Source organism: Seriola aureovittata, chromosome 22 (genome assembly GCF_021018895.1).
Source record: "Seriola aureovittata isolate HTS-2021-v1 ecotype China chromosome 22, ASM2101889v1, whole genome shotgun sequence".
In the NCBI taxonomy this organism is placed as follows: domain Eukaryota; kingdom Metazoa; phylum Chordata; class Actinopteri; order Carangiformes; family Carangidae; genus Seriola; species Seriola aureovittata.
In genome coordinates, this window is record NC_079385.1 from 5,777,251 (window position 1) to 5,794,735 (window position 17,485).

A 17,485-nucleotide genomic window follows, 5' to 3' on the forward strand; every position below is an offset into this window, starting at 1 on the left:
ATGGAAGCAGTTGTTTTAAAGAGCAGGTGTCATTTCCACAGTCATATCATTCATGTGGTCGGCCAATAGGAGCACAATGTTCATGTACTGGATTATTTTATTAGTTTTAAAGGAAGAGCTCAGTATTTTGGGGAAAACACCTTTTCGATTTTTGTTTAATCGCCTTTGAGCGTGAGATGATGTGTGTTCAATACAGAGCTGGAGCCAGGACAGAGTTAGCCTAGCTTAGCATAAAGCCTGGAAGCAGGCGGACACGGATAACCTAGCAAGTAATGAAGTACAGAAACAGACTCAGCAACACCTCTAAGGTTTGGGTTATGCCTCAAAAGATCTACTTCTTGTAGCATTAAAGGTGTTTGTAGTTCAAGAAGGTGAAGTGAAAATCCTCTTCAGAGAAAGGGGGAAGTCATATTGTCACATTTTCACACAGTCTCTCCTAGAAGGCATTCGTAGTTCTGAACTCAGTTGTTAGCATGAAACAAATGACAGAAACAGTCGTGTCAAGGATAAAAAAGAGCTAGAAAGAAAAGTTTGCACACCCTGGCTCCTCTCTCACCTCTGCACAGCTGCACAGACAAATCACTGTGTAAAGTGGCTGCGAATGTTGGATTGATGAAAGCTACCGAGATTGATGACCACAGTCCCCAATTCCAGCATTGGAAAGATGTGGTGGCTCTCAGCCATCCAACAAACAGTTGTGATGGAGACTAGTGGAGCCTTTCAGCTCACTAATTAACACATTTTATAACTGTTAAATCTTGATATGTAAAAAGTTTGTGTTTATGCGCTTTGTCTACTGTTTCTTGTGTAGCATCTCTGGCTCTAGCAGGGGTTGCCAGATATAGCCAGTGTGCACTGATTCTGGCCTCTGTAAAGGCACGATGGTACCAACCTGGCAACCACACCATGACAACAAGACAGTGACAGTGATCTTAGACTCTGGGGGGCCCCCAGGCAAAGAAGCCCATCAAAGCCCTTTGAAGAAAGTTGTTAGTCGGTCACCTCAGTGTCATTCTCACTCGTACAGCTTTATATTTGCCGAGAGGAACCTTGAAGACTTCAACACTGGAGTGTTGTCACATGGAGAGGCAGAGAGCACACAGTCAGACTGTACACAAACACACTCCTCTGCCAGCAGGAATGATGAGAGGTAGACCACTAGCTGGTATCTCAAGGTCACCATCCAAGGCTGTTTCTCACACTGCTGTTTTTATCTGCTCTTCTCTCCATCTCCATCTGTGCGTGTCCTCCTCCTATTTCTCACTCTCTTCTCACTGTCACCTCCTTCTCCCTTTCTCCCTCTCTCTCTCTCTCTCTACCGACAATGCCAGGCCACTCACCCCAACATGCGGACATATTATTTCTGCACTGACACAGCCAAAGAGATGGAGTCCTGGATGAAAGTGATGACGGACGCTGCCCTCGTCCACACTGAACCAGTCAGAAGGTTGGTGCTCACCGCAGGGGAACACCCACGGATCATCGTCTGTGATCTGGAAACATATCACCACTGGAGGGAGATCAGGGGGTGGAGAGCCTTACTGTGCCAACAGCCTAGGAGTAGTAGTAAAGCAGGGGAATTAAAGATGGCAATGAATTATGGATGGATGGAGGTCAGCATCATTATGTGTAATTAAAAAAAAAAAAAAGGTTTAAAAAAGGCTGATTTTTCTTAATTTATCACTGATTTAATGCATCACCCAGCAAGCACGCCAAGGCTTCATTAATACTTATGTTAAAGGGTCACCCCATACCTACTGTGGCTACATGCATAGGCTCCATAGCTACATCGCAGGCTTCACCGTAGCTGACGTGCCCCACAGAGATACCGCTTTGGGGACAGCAAGAACTGCATTTAACTGACTGTGTTTTCTGAACAAATATCTGATGAGATTTAAACGATTTGATTTGCTGATAGACATTAAGGAAGATGAAAACGCAGCTATTACACAGCAGCAGTCTCCTGTTCGCTAACGAGACCAGGTGAAACATGCATAGCATAACTTTATGTCGCAAAGTGAAGTGAAACAGTCCACTTTGAGAATAGAATAGAATATACTATAATTAAAGATACTGTCCAATCGCATGCGATGATTGACATCTCGTGCTGCGCTGGTGCCAGCAACAGGTGAAATACAACACTGACGTATGAATCAAAAATATACACTGTACCTACGGAGGGACCCGAATCAAACACAGCCACAAAGCTCGCACAACCATGATGTGCAGGGCTGGGTCTGATGATAATGATGAATCTTCCAGCAGTGATGACGACCTTTAATTAGAGAGTTCAGCTATAGTGTTGTCGGGAATCAAAAGTGGTTACACCTGATCCAAGAGGGTGGGGGGGGGGCAACACACATTTTGAGACGATCTCGGTTGACTGCTGGTATGAAGCGCACCATGAAGTGGGTGTGAATGTGGTAAAGGTGAGGGGGGACTGGGGAAGGGGGCTTAAGACTGGATGGATTATACCTGCCCCTCAACACTGAGGGAAATGTTCATAATGTTCAAGTTTAAAGCATTAGTTGTGAAAATGAGATAATTCTTGAGGAAAGGCTGCAGTTCTTCACTGCTGGTAATATATCAATGTCCAGTGAACCCAGACTCCCTCCTGTCAGGGGTTCTCTGGCTGAGATCACAAATTTTTTAAAATTGAAAGGAAGGGTTATAGAGATCGAAGAGCTGTCAGACAAGCACAAGAGTTTTGACACTAGGGTTGTCTTTGAAATCTCTTCGAAAACTCCTTCTGTTATTCTTTGTAACAACCTCCTTTTTTCTTACTCGGTCTCTCTTCCCAGATCAGACAAGTTGAAAGTGGACCAACGAACGCCTCAGGAGCTGAACAACTTACTGAACCACAGAGTCCTGACCAGGCCCGAGATCCAGAACAACGAACGCAACCGCGAACCTTTGCGACAACACTCCCTATCTCGGGCCGACGACAAACGGCAAAAAGATGCGGAGAAACACAACGGCCAGAGGGAGCGGGAGTACTACACCTTACAGAGAGACGGGGAGAGGTACTCTCTGAAGAAAGACGGGGTGAGCTACTTGCTTCAGAAGGATGGAGAGAAGTACCTCCTCCACAAGGATGGAGAGAGGTACTTGCTGCGGAAAGACGGAGAGAAATACTCGCTGCAGAAAGACGGAGAGGTGTACGCCATTCACAGGGATCTGGAGAAGTACACTGTTCAGAAAGTGGACGAGAAGTACACGGTGGCGCCGACGGAGGAGAAATACGCTCCGTCCAAAGACAGAGAGAAGTATTTGCTCACGAAGGATGGAGAAAAATATGCACTGCAGAAAGTTGGAGACCGGCACACGCTCCAAAAAGATGGACAGAAATATGTTCCTCAGAAAGAGGTGAAGAGACAGCTGTCGCTAAAGGAGACAGACAGATACAGCACAATGAGGGAGATGGAGAATAAATATGGTACCATACAAGTCGTGGACAAATACGGCACTCTGAAGGAAGTGAAGAAATACAGTACGCTACGAGAAGGGGACAAATACGCTACTCTCAGAGACGCAGAGAAGTACGCTACAGTCCGTGATGGTGATAAATATGGCTTCCAGAGAGACCCCAGCGCAGAGAGGTCTCTGACTAAAATCAGCAGTATCAAGCTTCAGCCCGCTCAGGCCGCCGCCATCGCGGCCGCGGTGTCTGCATCTCGCCAGGGCCAGGCCAACCTCAACGTCCACAAGCCTGCGCAGGTTAACGGCTCTGGGTCTGGGTCCGGGTCCGGGACAGGGGAGCAGACTGCAGACTGCAGCCCGGCAGAGGTGGATGGCAGCCTGGCCCGGGGTCCAGTAACGTCCCCGGCTCCAGTGCAGGAGCCAGAGAGGGGCCTGTCCAGGACTAGCTCCATGCAGCAGTTGGAGCACTGGGTCCGCACACACAGGTCAAGAGGACTGGATGATGACACCAGGAGGTGAGACTGACTGTGTGCGCGTTTGTGTTTCTGTAATCGTACTGTTCTGTTTTTGGGAACATTTGAGGGACATTTTGCAACATCCAAACCCAAAATGTAGAGACTGTATTTTGTCCAGTCTCCCCTTCATGAGGGGGCTGTCTGTGAGGATCAGAATTTCTAACATGTCACAACCAGTGCAAGACATGCTCCAACTTTTTATTATGTTCCTGACCTTGAAATTCTCTTTGCCTGTCTGTGTGGTAATTTGGTGCCAAGCACAATGCACAGGCTGGAGCAGGTAGGAGGTTCATTCAGATCAGGCAGCACAAAGCTTCTCCTTCACTTCATTAAATCCCTGTGGCGCCTGAAGGCAGCAGGACAGATATGTTGATAAATCGGCAGCCTCTGATATTTGAAGTGCCACATGCAAATGACACAAGGCCGCCCCACAATAAGCACACACACCTCTACACACATCAGACTGGTCCCTTCTGACCGTGTATTCTGTTGTTTATGAAGGAAACATCAGATTATTGCAGATCACTAATCCTCTGTGCCACAGCCTCATTTCCAATTTAAAAACATCAGTGGTTCTGTGTGTTTTCAGCACACTTTGATGACACACATTTCAACCCTACACACACGCCATCACGTGTAGTTCCTTCTTTCTTCTCTACAATGCGAGGGCGACCTCTTGTCCCGTCAGGTCTCCTCCTCCACAAGATTGAAAACCTTTTCTCATCTCTCGCTCTGACATCCCATCCCTCCAGTCCGCCCCCTTGTTCCCCATGTATCTTCTCTCGTCCTTGCGCTGACCTTGCGGGCCAGAGGGAGATGAAAGCTTTTTGTGTCACCACAGATGTGTATCTCAGCTGGGAGCGCCGGTGTTTAGCTGGCATTTAGCCGGCTGTACTGAGAAATGCAGAGAAACAGAAGCGCAAAGCGCCGACTCTCCGTTTGCTCTCAGTGCTGCCCCTTTCCTTCTGCTGCCATGAATAAGTCATAGAAATGAGACTGTAATGAGAAGTGAGCACGCTGAGCGCTGCAGGAACACATTTGTCATCTTTATCAGCACAAATTGGAGAAATAGAGAAACTTTGTATGACTGATTGTTATTGTTGTTAACACAGAGCCCTGCTTCTGCTAACAGCCGTGTTATTTAAGGTGAGCATAGCAGGCCGTAGTGCAGTGGTGAATGAACTGATAACAACCATGTGCAGCATTGTTAGTGTGTGTGTGTGTGTGTGTGTGTGTGCGTGCGTGCGTGCGTGCGTGTGTGCGTGCGTGTGTGCCTTTTCATACTCTCCCAGATGTGTCCTTTTTCATTCTTTGTAAGGATCCTGTAAAACAAACAGTTTAAGTTGCTGTCTGACAGCAATTAAAAAAGTCAATTCTACTTTCAGCTCACATTCTGTGTGTACACTTCAAGTGCACGTCATTGTGAGCTTTAATGTTTTAACAAATTACATGGTAACGCTTACTTTTCCATTATTACTATTAAATAAAAGGCAGTAGTCAAAGAATAGCCAGAGGTGTGTCCAGCATGAACAAAGAGTGATTGCTAATTAAGTAAATAACATGTATTGCCTCACATGTTAAATTCATTATAACGTACATTATTCACATTATTTATTCACTAAATATTTTTCCAGTCACTTTTTTTTTGCTGGTTTTTGACTGCTGTTCAGCTACTGTCAATGGAACTCAGCATTTCCTGCAGAGATTTTCACAATGAAAGCCTATGAGGAAAGGGTGGGACTAATCTTGGGTGGATATAATGTTGAATAATCGCGATATTTCCCGCCATATGCAATATTTTTCATTTTTATAATTTTTTTTAACAGTTAACAGTTTTGCAAAATTAAGTTTTAAAACTTAACTATAGCTAGATCAACTGTAGCATCAGTCTGCTGTACTGTCAGAAAGCAAGGCTCCACTGACAGAGTTTTGGAGACCAACAGTCTGTTGACTTTCTGTTGGAAAAGATTTTGTGTCCAAAAGAGTAATTAATAATTCATCAAAATTAATTCATAATCTTGCTGGTTCTGGCGTTCTCCTTTGCCAAATGTTCCCTCAGACTTGGAGGGCGTTCAGAGTCAGTGTCATTGTTTTGGTGTCAGCAAAAATTCTTGTTTTTGGTGTGGTGTGAAATATGGTAAAGTAAAAGGAAAATTGATAAACTGCCCTAGTTGACAGAAAGGAAGTCTTTTTTTTATGGTGAATGTCCCCTTCAAAGGCCTGAATGGGGGCAGCATTCCCCTGTGGCTGCATGTCCCACTGACTGGGTTAAGGTGTTTTCCTCTCAAACCGGCTGACACAGTTCTACTAGTTACAAGCACTGCTTAAACTGAAACACCATTTTTAAATATACATTGTAGTTTGATTGGTTATTGACACTGATGTCACTGTCACATGTGGTCCAACTCAAGTGAAGGGAAAAGCTGTCACAGGCTTTTGGACCCCATTTGTATAGAGGAAGAAATCATTTTTTTCTTTGTGTTCTTACCTTCATCTTTACCTTCTGTGACACCATTACCTGTCTATGTCTGTATATTATTGTGGCTCTGTGGGCACGATATGTGTGATTTGAACACATACGTACAGGTGTACATGTTCACACGTGGTCTGTATGTGGATGTCGTGCATGTGTCTGTGCTGACCCTCGTGGTCATGGGTGGATAATGTACATCCCATAAACCTTTGTGCCCGTACAAATGTGTAAGTTGAGCTTTGTAGAATATTGTGCTGCTAGTTAGATCCTCTAGCAGCCAGCGAATACTTTTCAACAGACTGCATTTTAGATGCCTTTATGGGAATCTAATCTGAGAACTGAGCTTCAGCTGCTGAGCAAAATTTAATAAGGAACGATTGTTGGAACATTACTTGTTTTAAAAATGTTGGCGGATATCAGCTGACTCTTAAGTTTCCCACAAGCACTTTAACACACCAACATGGAAGTACTTCATAGGCTGCTTTTAGACCTAAGATTGGCTATCCATATCTGTGCTTTGTTCAGCGTAGTGCTCATGTATGGTTGTCTCCACCAGCTAGAGGAACTAATCATCCGTGCAAAGTTCTGTAGCAAAACTGCTGTTGTCCATGGTGTTGACTTATTTGTGCACACAAAAAGTAAAAAAAAAAAGCAATTGTGGGAAGAATGAGGAAGAAATCCTGAGAGAAAGTTCAAAACCTATTTTCTCTCCTCTCTACACCTGACCAGTCACTGTATGAAGCGGGTATGACTGATGGATTGTCTGTTTGGAAAGCTGTGGGGGGAGGGGGGAACAGGGAGGGGGATTCAGGCACAGTTTGATGATCCAACAAGAACTTAGCCTGAGGCTTACTGACCTTATAAGAACAGGGATGTTATCTTCCTGTGCCAGAGCCAGAAAAACAGCTACATCTCTGAAAACAGAGACATAAGCACAGTTGTATACTGTAGGTAGAAATGACGACTCCGACGCTGACAGATTCAATTATCAGCTGAAAGATTAACTGCTCCTAGCAACCATTAGTGACTAAAATGAATGCAGTGTGAGGCTGAATGAATGGCCATTCAGTCTGACTGTCACACAAACATTATCGCCCAGCAACAACAAAAATCTGATATAGTCTCATTTTCACAGCCTTGTGGGATGAACTGGCTGCCTTGACAGTGGAAAGTGACAGGCAGTAATAATAATAATATGTATATCCACCGTAATGCGTAATAAATGGGTTAAAACATGCACAATCATGGTGTAGTCAGTTCAGATCCTGCAGGTCAGGATATCAGCTTGTCTTCCCCTCTCTGCTGAACACAGAGGTTGAATGAGATGAACAAAGACTGTGGCACTCTACCTGTCCCAGTGAAGAATGGTGGTAGACAGTCAGAGTGACAACGACTATATTATATCTCACCGTGGACTCATAAGGTCAAAACCACAGTCCCAGAGAACAAGGGCTTCCATTTTATGATTAGTTGCTAATGGCTGTAACGATAACGAGCTCCTCGTTACTTCATGTGAGCAGGTCAGAGCGAAAAGTGAAGCAGCATTCTGTTAATGAAAGCAGTTTGATAATTAAATCCAGTCAAGCACACCATACATGTCAAGTCACACACATACAGATAATTGCACTGGTTCCTGTTCAGTACACACTGATTAATGGCACTGATTCACTTGCTGCTGATACAGAAAGAGGTGTTTATGTGGAATGTGTGGACGCTTTGTTCCTTTACTGACGAGAGTAAAACAATTCAATTTGGAGAGATGCGATGACATAAACTGCTAAAATTATTAAGGGAAAAATCTTTGACGCAACATTTAGATTAATATCAAATCATTTTTGGTAATGGCACTAAATCAAATCCAACAGGGTGAAGTTCTATCACCACTGCTATTTGTTTTATTTATGAACGATTTAGAGAAGTATCTGCTGAAGACTGGTCATCAGCCCATTAATTTTAACAACAACATGATAGTTATATTCAGCTAATTGTACTGATTATGCGAATGATACAATTATCATGTCCTCAACAAAAGAAGAGCTGTAGAGAGCACTAGACTGTGATTTAAGTGAGAAATGGAGGCTGATTCTCAGTAGTGATGAAACTGGTGGCTAGCACAGGCTTTAAGTGCTAATGATTGACTTCAGTTCAATGATGACACCAGCTCTTCTAGCTAGCTCTTCCAGCTATTCTTAACTGGCTGTGTAAACTGAAGTATAAATAACTAATCTCAGCTGATGACTAATAAATTTATAGATTATGAAGGACTTCAGAGTTTCCCGGTTTAGCATTGTGTGTCATTAGCAATGGTGACAAATTAAAACTGGTGTTAGCTTGTTAGCTAAGTTGTTCTTATCAAAAAAACAAATCACACTATGACACTGAAATATGCCGTACTAAACAGCAGATAGACATATGAAGATTGTTTTGTTTTTTCAAAACGTCAAGAGTTAAATGGTGTAATAAAAAACAGTAGATACATATTGAGTTGGCTAGCCGCTAGCTAACCTGCCAGATAGAGCAGGGACAGTAGGAGAGGCAGGTGGAGCCATCTCAGGTAGATTAGTAAGATTTTACTGTGGCTCAGTGATCATAACAGTTTCAGGTCATTACTAAAATGTGTTGCTTTGACTGTTCACATGGTGAAGCCGATGTTGTGATCCCCAAAGACTCCAGCAGTACTCATTTCTCCTCTGTTTGTCTGTTTTCTCTGTCAGCGTTACATCCTACCAGACCTTACCCAGGAACATGCCCAGCCACCGTGCTCAGATTGTTCCCCGCTACCCAGAGGGCTATCGCACGCTGCCCCGCAACAGCATGATGAGGCCCGACAGCATCTGCAGTGTGGCGGGCTCTGTGTATGACCGCGCCCTCCGCCCCGCCTCCACCTCCTCCGTCACCACAGCGGAGAAGAGGAGGTCGATGAGGGATGACACCATGTGGCAGCTGTATGAGTGGCAGCAGAGGCAGGCCTTCTCCAGGCAAAGTCTGGCTCAGCCAACAGGTACTAGATCCTACTTCCTGTCCTATAGTAAGAGCACTCAGTTTCATGATCATCACAGAAATTGTTGTAGGCAATAAAAGCTTCTGACTCCACTGTGATTTTCCCTTTCCCTCCTGATGTTGTGAATGCAGCTGTGGGTCACTATGGCACCCTGCCCAGCACAAAGACGATGGGCAACATCTCTGAACATGCCATGACGCACTCCATCCCCACTTCACCGTCTCACGGCTCCCTGGCTCTCTATAGCACCTTCTCCCCTCCCCGCCAGCAGGTCGCCCACAACCCCACCAACTCCCAGTCCGAGGTGTCCTCACCTGTGTTCCGGGGGGACGTGACGCTGGACCGCCGACAAAGGACACAGCTCGCCAAGGTAGAGGGCATGGCATCGAACTCACATAATGACGATAATAAAACTTCATGTATTTAGCACATCATACAAAATAAGTGATACAATAAGTTTCAAAAAATTTGAAAACACAATAAAAGACAAATACAAAAAGTAGAAACATTAAAAACAAAGTAGAAGGATTTTAAAAGAGGTTTTTAAAAAGATAAAATTAAAACATTAGTTTTAATTTAATACTGCCACCCAGGATCTAAAGGTTTATATGCCATCAGTGGCATCAAACATCAGCAAATGTTTTGACGAAGTGGTGATCACAAAGACAATAAAATAATTTCCCAACCACAAAGCCAAAAAGTTGCCTTTCAGTCAGGTGACAAGGAAGCCATCAACAGAGCAACAGAGCAAGACTGAAAGTGGAGACGTCAGCAAACGGTCTCAACAGCAGCAACACCAAGGATATGTGGCAGGTGATCAGAACATCACAGGCTACAAAAGCAGGAGCGCCCCCCCCACACACACACCCACAGCTCAACAGCGGAAACCCCCAGGGTGGTGTGCTCAGCCCCTTCCTGTTCACGCTCTATACCCATGACCCATGAGTCTGCAGACTACTACACCATCAGCTGGATTGCAAACAATGAGGAGAATTCACATCAGGAGGACTGGTGCACAGAAAACAAGCTACTGCTCACCATCAAAAAAACTAAAGACTAAAACAAGAAGGCAAAGACACACACCCCTGTCTACATCAGTGGAGCAGGCGAACAGCTTTAGTTTCCTGGGAATCAGCACCACAGAGGAACTGTCATGGCCATCACAACTTAGCAAGGCTAAATTCCTGTGTTAAGTTCTTGTTAACTTTTAGCAATATAGGAGCAATAGAAAACATCCTGACTGGAAACAACACAAACTGGGATGTGCTTAATGATGAAGTGATTAAAACCACCCAGAACATTATCAGTACCCATCTACTCAGTGATACCGGTGAGGCGAGATGCCTGCACAGACCCCAAAGGACACTAAAAGGCAACAGGAAGTAATTGCTCTGAATTATCTGAAATTAAACACACAGCTATAGGAAAACATTGTTTTGGGGTTTTTTTTTTGCAGCCTTGTCAAACTTGTTTAAAATTTTTGCTAGTAACTTATCTAAGCTGCATCCTCTCCAAACATGCTGGTAGAGAGTTCTGGTCTGTTTCTTCACAGCAAACCACCGTGCCATTGTTTTCAGCAGGGACCAGCTGATGGAGCCAATTCTGATTAATTCTGTTCAGTAAAAAAATGATAAAAAATATATTTCAGCTGAAACGCTTTGTGATTGACGTGGAACCTCATAAAGATGATAAGGTTAGTCTCAATGCACAGTCTGGTGATTACTGATTTGGCACATGTAGCAATAAAAATTTAATAAAACACTGGCTCTCAGGAGAAGTTACATGTTTCCACTACACTGCAGTGTTTCCTCTACATTCATTTAGCAGTGGCGGCCCGCCACTGCTAAATGAATTCGTGAGGAATAAGGCAGCGAATTACCGGAGAAAAGGTAGACTAACTTGGGTAAACTAATTGATAGCATTAAGCTAATATCTACACGTCATTATGTATTAACTGCTGACTGCATTTTCAAATGAGCTTGTTCAGATACTTCTCTAAGAAGAGAAAGACAACAGATGAAGAAGACGCTAGTCAGGTAGCATCATAAGCCTTTTACTGACTCGTAAATGATGATGGCTAGGTAAAAAATAGTATTTTAATGTTCACACTTGTAATCAGATGTGATGTGAGTGTAAACTATATAACGCTGTTAGCGTTTAATGTAATTAAAAATTAATTTAATGTAATCTTATTAGACAAGTAACATTAGACAGGGAGGAGTTGTTAAACAAAGTGGAGGAGAGCAGAGCACAGCAGCGGAGAGATGAGCCTGGGTGCAAACTTTGCCACTGACTCTACCCCCCCCCCCATAGCATGCCCCCACTGCTGAAAAAAATCCTAGAGGAAACACTGCACTGTATTTCTTGACCAACAAATGCTGGGTGCACTGACAGCTCGTAGAATGTCCCGTCCTTATAATGACGTCGGACACTGTTTGGTTTCGGGTTTGACAGAAAAACAAGAAGTTCTTCTCTAAGTATAACTTCTGATTTCCCCATGAGAATCTCCAGGAAGAGACAAACAATATACAGAGATGAGTTTGCAGTCAGTGGATGATTTTCACTTCAGTGGATGAGTCCAATCTTACTGTCACAAGTCTAAAACCCAGGTCTAGTCCCTGGCTGCTGGCTGTGAGCCACAGTGGCACCTCGGACTGAGTTTGTGCTCTGACTGAGACACAGTAGACTGCTCATGTTAATACACCGTGTGACACACATTCTGCTCTGTATTCACAGCCGGACAGAGGAGGAAGCCACTCAGAGCTCCACTGGATTAAGAAACACTGAAGTGTAGTAGAGCTGAATCCATGAGAGTTAAGAGGACAGAGTGAGAAGTGATTTTTTTTTTTTTTTTTTGCCTGGATCTCAACAGCAGGGCCAGCCCTATAATCTGACTGACTGACTGAGTGATCATAGTTCCAACATTGTTCAGCCAAATGCCACGTGACTGAGCTTCCCCATTGGGCGCTGCTCTCTCAAAATGAATTGGTGTACACGGTTTTCTATTAGGGAGCATTTACAGCCTGCAGGGTTGCCATCATAGCATGCAACATATTTGAAGTGAACCGAACTGAGGCCACCTCTCGAGGAGGTCTGCTGGTAACGGCAGCATTCACCGTGAGCACAGAGAGGAGGACAGAAGCAAGCAGATAGAGGGCTGAAGCCGGCTGACACTAGGTAGAATGCAAATAGTTTACAACGCGGTCCACCATATAATAGGTTTTGACCTAGTCTTATTGTTTTGTAGAAACACACATATATGTGAAATGGATAGATCAGAGGCCAGACTTGACAATTATTGAGGAATTCAACAAAGCCGATCAAAAATCATCTTATTTCATAATCATGCAAAATCTAGAGCCACTTTGTTTATGCTGTAGTAGTACTGTAGCGCTACTGACACTTATTTCTGGATGTAAAATAAAATAGTTGTACTGCAGAGTCGTATAAATGTGAGAGGGAGTCTCAAGGCAAACGAGCTGTAGGCCCTTATTCAAACCATACTACTTTGGTTATGATATAAAAATGTTACTTTGAATAATAAGGTTAGGTAAAATCACAGGACCACCTTAAGGCCCTCACCATTTCAGCTGACAATGTGCTTTAGTGGTGGATGTTACAAAATAAATTTTCAATTAATCAATGCACAAAATAGTTGAGCCTGATGCCTTAGGGACACCTCAGTGTCTGCGGCCCCAAAAGCAGTTTCCTGCTTTGCCCATCCAGTCATATTCAAATATGTAAAATCGAATACAAGATTAAATGGCTTTCAGAGAAATGTTTATTTTACTTTAGTCTTTTCAGTTGTAACAATGTTCTGCTTCAGTGTGATAAATTTCTTTTAGTCCACTGTCCACAGCAGCTGAATTAATTACAGTGACATTAATTGAGTCTAATCAGTGTTTTTCTGTGTTTGCAAACAAAGACAGCAGATGTTGGTGAATAGATAGCAGGATGAAACTGTGGCTAAATGTTTCCTATTGTTACCTTTTCATTTTCATATTCTCCCTCTTTTGATGCAATGATGTTCCTCTTGGTAAAATCATTGAATGAACGTAGTTAAACAGCATTACAATGCTTCTGCCGCATTAGCTAATTAACTACAAATCATGTATACTTACATTACTGCCAGTCATTTACTACCATTATGCCATTTTTATTTATTGTGGCAGGGTGACACTGGAGTGTGGCTCACATATTGTGTATATATGCTAATTCAGTTTTATGTTAAATTCACATTTATTCATTTGGCAGATGCTTTTGTCCAAAGAGGCATACAAATGAGTTTTAATGTGGATCCTGGCAGTAATGCTTCCAACTAACTGTAGATATTAGATCAGGGTCTTATAAAGGCCTGGGAACAGTTTGGCAGATTTTGTTTTATCCGAAACCATGGTTTCTGCAGTGCAAACAAGACATAATCCGAAATTAATAATACAAACTAAATACTAAATAATCAAATACTATTATATCAAATTTTATATCTTAAATATATTTGAATATTTAAATGAACATATTCGTAATATACGGGTGTGAGGGCACGTCTGACAGAATAGATTGGGAATCACTGGTTTAAGTCATTAATATCATCTGAACTGAAATGAGTGCACGTACATCCTTCTCCCCCAGTACGGCTACCCAACTGACCGACGATCCATTGCAGCTGGCGTCCCTCCTCAGACCATCACCCCACAGTCCCTGCAAGGCAAGACGGTGAGTGTTACACCCTCTCCTCCCACACACTCCTTACCACTGTGTGAGAGTCAGCCTCCTCACCACCTGCTCTCTGTGAACTCTTAGAAAGCGTGAATCCAATTACCCAAATAATAAACACCCTCTGCCGTCTATCATTGACGAACACACTCACACACTCGCTGGCACACAACTGTTGTTTTGTTCTTGGCCTCTTTTTGCCGTGTTTTTTTCCACTTGTCTCTGCAGGACCAGTGTAATTATTGACAACACCGTGTCTCATAATAACAATGCAAACATGCACACACACACACACATACACACACACATACACCCGCAATGCGTCAGCGCAAGTGAAATTGCCTTTGCTCTCAAATTGAAGTAACAGCAATCAAGAGTGAGAGCTGATATTTCTGTTTGAAGCAAACTGTGAATAATACTGTGATTGCTTGATGACAGTCGACGCCTCGGCAGAAAGACGTTGTCCAGTAATTTCCACACCGCTTTTTGCACTTCACTGTTTTGTCACGGTGGCTGCCTTCCTTTTTAGTGGGTGTGTGTGTGTGTGTCTGTGTGTGAGAGAGAGAGAGAGAGAGGGTAAGGGGGAGGGAGAGACGTCTTTGTAATCTGTAAATGAAATAACTCAGTAGCTTTTTACCCTCATCCAGCAGTTTTTCATACCAACAGTAAAACTCAGATGTTTCGACCCATGTAGCTGACATGTAATAGATCAAGCAGCTCACACACAGTGGCCAGTAGCAAGATCATAAGGTCAATAAAAGTTTGGGATATTTTCAGGAACTTTTCCACTCTAGTTGATATCTTATATTGAGTTTTCTCCAGGTGCTATGTGTTATATCTTACCTAGCCACATGTCAAATGTAAGAATCTTTTCAGATTTGAAGAATTAAAACAGCAGCTGTTGTAACAGTTCAGAGTCTCATAAATCTCCTGCACTACCTTGTTATACCAGTTAGCAGAGTTATAGAGCTCCGCAGAGATGACGTATCTTTGTAGACCAACCTGGATGTTAGCATCACCCTGGTTCCCTTGACAAAAAGCCAGTGTTGTTCAGCAATGGCTATAAACCAACTACACCACAGTCACATGACTTCAATGTCACCACTATTAAAACATTCAACTTGTAGTTTGATTAAGCTCTGACCTCTTCTACAAAAGACTTTCCTCTTACAAAGTTAGTAACAGTTTTGTAAGAGCACGGGTACAACGAGGCTGTAAAGGTGGACTGGTGAGTAGATCAGTATTCGTGTTCAGTGTGATGACGTTTAACTTCCCTGACAACATCTGTAGTCTCATTTAGCCTCTTGTTAGCCACCGGCCTTTTTAAGAGACGTAAAAGCTTTAAGAAATCACGACTGGGGTATTTATTGATGTATTTTATGTCATAGAATAAAACATGAAAATATCTTAATCTTGTGTTAACCACAGACCTTATTTCAGCCATCTAACCAAAAACTATAGTCCTTGAGATGGGGAAACTTGAAGTGCTAAAATGCTAACTCATTTCCAGGGTTTTAGGACTCATTCCTGCGGCCTCTTGTAAAATCCTTATTTAGAAACCTATGTCAGGGCTGTGTTTCTGTAAGCTTGTTGTGCAGTCGTTCTGCCCCCTGGTGGCCAGAAATAATCAAGTGATGCTACTTCTATGATATCAATCCCAGATCTTTCACTGAGGCTCCCCTCCACGAATCTGAAGCTTTCTCTTTTTCAGTCCTGAACTATGGACACCACTCTGTATGGTTGAACAGTAACGTTAATAGGCTACTCATCTAGATTCATCTGGTACCAGATTAAATACATAATCTTGTATTTAAAGATTATAATTGTCTTTATAGGCGTATTAAACAATCCTGGCAGACCAGTGGTTCCTCTCTTCCTAAAGGGCACCAGAGTAATGCTCCATTCCCGTGAGTCAGTGGGTGTTGTTGATGTCAGTGAGGCAGCTCTTCTTCTCTCCTCTGTGTGTTGCTCTGTGCAGCCCGAGGAGCTGACCCTGCTGCTGATCAAGCTCCGCCGGCAGCAGGCGGAGCTCAACAGTCTGCGGGAGCACACAGTAGCTCAGCTAATGGCCCTGGGTATGGAGGGGCCCAACGCCAAGGTCAGCACTGAGTGTATACATACATGTGTGTGCATGTACGCATTTGTGCTTCCTCCAGCCAAAATCCCACATGTTGTGTGTTTTTGTGTGTGTCCGCAAGAGGATGTTGCCTGAGTAAGACTGGCTGTCTGCTCCAAATAAAATTGAACATTGGTGTGTTCTGAAAGGTTCTGTGAGCTAAAGACAGTACACTCACTTAGACATTTCTTACTGTGTAGACAGTTAAAGTCAAGTGCTCCATCTCTTTGGTCCAAGCTGGAATATGAAATTTTGAACAGACACTCATGGTCCATAGAGGATGTATCTGAAAGCCTGTAGGGTTCTCCAGACATTTCTCAAGTGTTACCAGCAGACTAAAGTTTCTACCAGTTGAGTAGCGTGGCATCAAACGGATGTTTTACACTGTCACAAAATGTTATACAGACACGGAGGATGTATCCTAATGACTGTAGGGTTCTCCAGACATTTCTGATGATGGATCATAAGGAGCTAGCATGTTCAAAGTATAACATGTCACAGTGAGCTGATGACACCAGGTTCCACAGAGGCAGCACATGTCGTTCCTCTGCAGGTCAACAGTGGAGTTATAAGAAACCAGAGCTGCGGTGCAAGAACACTGGGTGTTCCAAATATGAGAGAGAATAAAGATAAACACATGATATTAATTTGATATATTTTAGAACACACTTAATGATTTTCGAGCCAAGAAAATATTCAATAAATAACTGATGATAAACCCAAAACCACAGTCAAATTTACTGGAGGTGTCAGAATAGAACTGGGTGTCACAGTCACCTGGCACTGCTGATCAAATTGCAAGTGATGCATTTTGGGACATTAATTTAAGTATCAAAGCCCGTCATTCTGCCTGTGTGAACACGCCAAATTCAATTTCATTGCACAGTATTGTTGTGGCATCAGTGTATGCACTGACCGATAGGTCTGTCAGTTTCATGTTGGGGATTGGTGCCTTGATACATGGGCTTACCTTTATACTTATGTCTGTGTGTGTGTGTTTGCATGGCAGCACTTCCCCTGTCCGTGCATGTCGGCTGTGAGCCAGGAAGGCATGGATGCATCAGAGCTGATGCATTTAACAACATGCCATTTGTTTTCAGCATCAAGTTGTGGTCTGAACCCCTCAGTGTGTTTGTCTTCATGTATGTATTAACTTGATCAGCTCTAAGACAGTTTATTTGGAAGACTCAGAGTTATTTTATAATGCATGTACAGTAAGTGTGCAACATATTTGGTATTCCAGGTTT

General features: G+C 43.2%; 1 protein-coding gene across 19 annotated transcripts in view; it reads left to right on the forward strand.

The window, feature by feature from the left end:
- Positions 1-17,485, forward strand: part of LOC130163608 (pleckstrin homology domain-containing family A member 5-like) — a 218,434-nt gene that overhangs the window by 177,149 nt on the left and 23,800 nt on the right. For 16 of the 19 annotated variants that reach the window (XM_056367905.1, XM_056367903.1, XM_056367902.1 and 13 more), the window contains 6 exons: positions 1,332-1,447; positions 2,802-3,935; positions 9,123-9,409; positions 9,541-9,779; positions 14,039-14,122; positions 16,101-16,220. In XM_056367905.1, coding sequence (XP_056223880.1) covers positions 1,332-1,447; positions 2,802-3,935; positions 9,123-9,409; positions 9,541-9,779; positions 14,039-14,122; positions 16,101-16,220 — 1,980 coding nt within the window. The remainder of the gene's footprint in view (positions 1-1,331; positions 1,448-2,801; positions 3,936-9,122; positions 9,410-9,540; positions 9,780-14,038; positions 14,123-16,100; positions 16,221-17,485) is intronic. The other 3 variants (XM_056367907.1, XM_056367912.1, XM_056367914.1) reach the window with 1 other exon arrangement.